General features: G+C 41.0%; 2 protein-coding genes across 2 annotated transcripts; both read left to right on the top strand.

Annotated features, from left to right (window-relative positions):
- Positions 1-1,082: 1,082 nt before the first annotated feature.
- On the top strand, positions 1,083-2,099 carry TM35_000451740 (uncharacterized protein; the record flags this gene model as incomplete). The annotated part of the gene is made up of 1 exon (XM_029030271.1): positions 1,083-2,099. One exon carries the CDS (start codon positions 1,083-1,085, stop codon positions 2,097-2,099), a length of 1,017 nt encoding a protein of 338 aa, XP_028878502.1.
- Positions 2,100-2,910: 811 nt separating this feature from the next.
- On the top strand, positions 2,911-3,801 carry TM35_000451750 (uncharacterized protein; the record flags this gene model as incomplete). The annotated part of the gene is made up of 1 exon (XM_029030272.1): positions 2,911-3,801. A coding segment is annotated over one exon (891 nt), but the record flags the coding sequence as incomplete, so codon positions are not given.

The raw sequence follows: 3,801 nt of genomic DNA on the forward strand, positions 1-3,801 counted from the left end.
TACCACTACTGATTGTGGTTACACTGGCCTGTATTCTTGTGTGCTGATTGTAATGGTGGTGGTGGTGGTGTGACTCAGGTCATCCTTTGTTTTCTTTTTCTTTTTCTTGCATACATCCACACTACAGTCTAACTAATCTTCCACCTGTTGGGATAAACTTCTTTTTTTTGTTTCTTTTAATGTTAATGTGTTGTTTTGTGTGCTTTTGCTCTCTTTGTTTATCCTATAATAATTATTATTGCTACTCCATTGTGTGTGTTCTTGGAGACTCTCTCTGTGTGTGCACCTGGGCTTGTACTGTAATGATGATGATAAACTGTTTTTTTCGCAGGGAAGGAAAAGATAAAATAATGTTAACAGATGAATTTATATTTATAATTGCGTATATACACACATATAGACGTACACCCATAGTTGGTGTATATTTCTGTGTTTACTGTGTGAGTTGGTCTAATAGTTAATATCTTTTTTTTTGCTTGTGGTTTTTCTGGTTCGTCTTGGGCTCTATCCTGCACGTTTGTGATGTTATGTTTTGAGCAGAGAAAATAAAAAAACATTAATTAATACAATTTTATTCCTAATTGCTTGAACAGAACAACAAACTCAGTGGACTGTGAGTTATTTTTCTGCGGTGGTTCCTGTTCTTAATTTTATCATTTTTTTGCTTGGGCGCTTTGTGCTTTCTCCTGCACTGTGATGAGGGAGTATTTCGTGTTGGGAGAAGCAATAATAAGGAATAAACATATATATTAATAATTTTGCACATGGTTTGACCGGAAGAGCTGGTCATGTATTTCTGTGCTTTCAGCTTCCGTTGGTTATTTTCATAATTTATCCTTTTCTTTGTTAGGGTGTTAATTGATGATTATCTTTTTTGTGCTGGGTATTGTGTACTTTTTACTTTAATTTGGACACTATTTGAGTGGTGGTTGCAGATATCTGTTATGTTTGGGTTCGTGTTAACCTTTTCGTTTTCTTCTCTTTATGTGTCTTTCTCCTGATTTCTGTTTTTGTTGTCTCGTACTGTTTGTTTTGTTTAGATCACCAATTTGAGATAGTAACACCAACGGGGAAGAGTAATGATGTCAGTACGCCATGTCTTTTGCGTTCTCACCATTGCACTCTCTTGTGTCTGCAGTTGTGTGGTAGCTGATGATGGAGCTCAAGCTCTTAAGGCTGAGAAACGTGGTTCTGAGGGTGTACCTGCTCATGTTAATGAAGTTCCTGGCGCTTCTCCTTGTCAACCTGGTTCAACTATTGGGAAAGATGGTACTTCTCCGTGTTTAGAAAGTGGTGGTAGAGGACGTAATGATGATCGTGTTAAACCTCCTGATCCACAGGAAAATAAACCTGGACAAGTAACCAAAAATACAATGGATGGCCTTCGAGAAGAGGGAAGTGTTAGCAGCGGAACGAAAGATGAACTCACCGAACGAGAAAAGGTAGAAGAACGAATCGAAGAAGTAGATGGGAGGCATGTCACAAAGCCAGGTGATGATCCTGCAATATCTGGTTCTCCTACTGATACTGAAAGCCTTGGAGATGCTGCTGTTGACACTCATTCCCCATCACGTACGCCTGCACCAGGTGGTAAAGTGCAAACCGAGAATAAAGAAGAAGAGGCGTTGGGACCTGAGGGACAAAATGTGGATGCCTCTCCAGCTGGTGGACGAGGGAAAGGAAGCCAAACTGCTGAAGAGCGAAAAGAAGAGAACCTGGAAGATCCTCCACAAGGAGAGCGGACTGAGAATGCAAGGAGAACCACAACATCTTCAACTACTGAAGTGGGCACTACAGTGACTGAAGACAATAACGGTAATCAACAAGCAGAAGGAAATGGTGTTCCTTCTACTTCACCAGCTTCACCTCCACCTACAGAAGGTGTTGCAACGAGGGACACTGCCAACACACCCAATAATAATAAGGAATCAACGTCAACCACCACCACCACCACCACAACAACAACACCAACACTTCCTCCTGAACTCACAAACAACAAGAAGGGTGATGCAGACAGCAGCAGCAGTATCATCAGTTCTGTGTGGGTACGTGTGCCACTACTGATTGTGGTTACACTGGCCTGTATTCTTGTGTGCTGATTGTGTGATGGTGGTGTGACTCAGGTCATCCTTTGTTTTCTCTTTTCTTTTTGCATACATCCCTACAGTCTAACTCATCTTCCACCTGTTGGGATTTCTTTTCTTTTTTGTTTCTTAATGTTAATGTGTGTTTTGTGTGTTTTTGCTCTCTCTCTGTGTTTATCCTATAATAATTATTATTGCTACTCCATTCTGTGTGTGTGTGTTCTTGGAAACTCTCCCTCTGTGTGCACCTGGGCTTGCACTGTAATGATGATGATGAACTGTTTTTTGCAGTGGGAGAAAAAGAAATAATAATAAGAGATGAATTTATATTTATAATTGCGTGTATATACGTACACATATAGACTTACACCCATAGTTGGTGTATATTTCTGTGTTTACTGGGTAAATTGGGCTAATGGTTAATATCTTTCTGTTTGCTTGTGGTTTTGCTGGGGCAATGTGTGATTTAGAACTGCGCTATTTTGGTTGTTCATTGTGTGCAGATCGAAGAATAATAGTGGTTACACATTTGTATTTGTAAATGTACATTGACGCAATGGTACCCATATTGTTTTGAATTGTGTGTTAAATGATGCTGTGGGTATACGTTTAAATGCGTTTTTCTCTCTATTGTTATTGGGCTTTATTGTTTGTGGTGGATATTCATATTCTTGGTGATGGTATTGTATTGTATGAGTATTTCTTTTTGTTCTTGTTCTCTCTGTTACCGTTGGGGAATGTGTTTGTGATTATTTTACGTTCTGTTTGTTTTCTTTTTGTTTGTGCATCTCAGATATCCCAAATAAGGAAACGAACTGCTGCCGTGATGATTCTTCACCGTTTGTTGTATGGTATGGTCTTGTTTTTGACCATTATCTCTTTATGTGTGGCGGCTGATGAAACTGACCTGTCTTTAACTGAAGATGGTGATAATGCTTGCTCTCCTGAAGATAATAAACCTGAAAAGTGTGCTCAAACTCCTAAAGGTGAGCCTGGTCCTCCTGGTCCTGCTGGTCCTGTTGGTCCTGATGGAAAAGGTGAACAGAGTACTGCTGGACTTTCTGGTGGGAAAGCCACAGACCAAGAACCTCTTGTTGTAGAAAATGGTAAGGCAAGTCGAGAAAATGCCGCTCATGGTTCCGGTATACGTGCTGAATCTCCACTACAACCTTCTGTTCCTCTACCAACGTCAGCTTCAACTGGGACTTTGGTTACTCCTGGATCTGCAGTTCCTGGTAGTCATGGTGCTACTGGACCAGGTAAAGAATCTGCTGAGGGTGACTCAGTTGAAGATCAACATGGACCAGATGCCATTGGTGCTTCTGGTGAAGATGGAACTGGTGGTCAACCCGCAGCTTCTGCTACTGCGCCTACAGTTAACAGCCAACCTGGAAACAACGACAACAGTGAATCCACTGAAAGTACAGATAACAAGGGTGAGGCCGTGACACAATCAGCATCTTCTTCCAGCAGTACAGATTCAAAACCCGATGGAAAATCTGAAACTACAACGACTGGGAATGAGACTACACCTACAGAGAGTGAATCATTAAACAACCAAAATGAAGGAGGAAATACAATAACCACCACCACCACCACTACCACAACAACAACAACATTTCCTCCTGAACTCACAAACAACAAGAAGGGTGATGCAGACAGCAGCAGCAGTATCATCAGTTCTGTGTGGGTGCGTGTACCACTACTGATTGTGGTT

Source organism: Trypanosoma theileri (assembly GCF_002087225.1).
Source record: "Trypanosoma theileri isolate Edinburgh chromosome Unknown TM35_Tth_45_V1, whole genome shotgun sequence".
NCBI classification, from domain to species: Eukaryota; Euglenozoa; class Kinetoplastea; order Trypanosomatida; family Trypanosomatidae; genus Trypanosoma; species Trypanosoma theileri.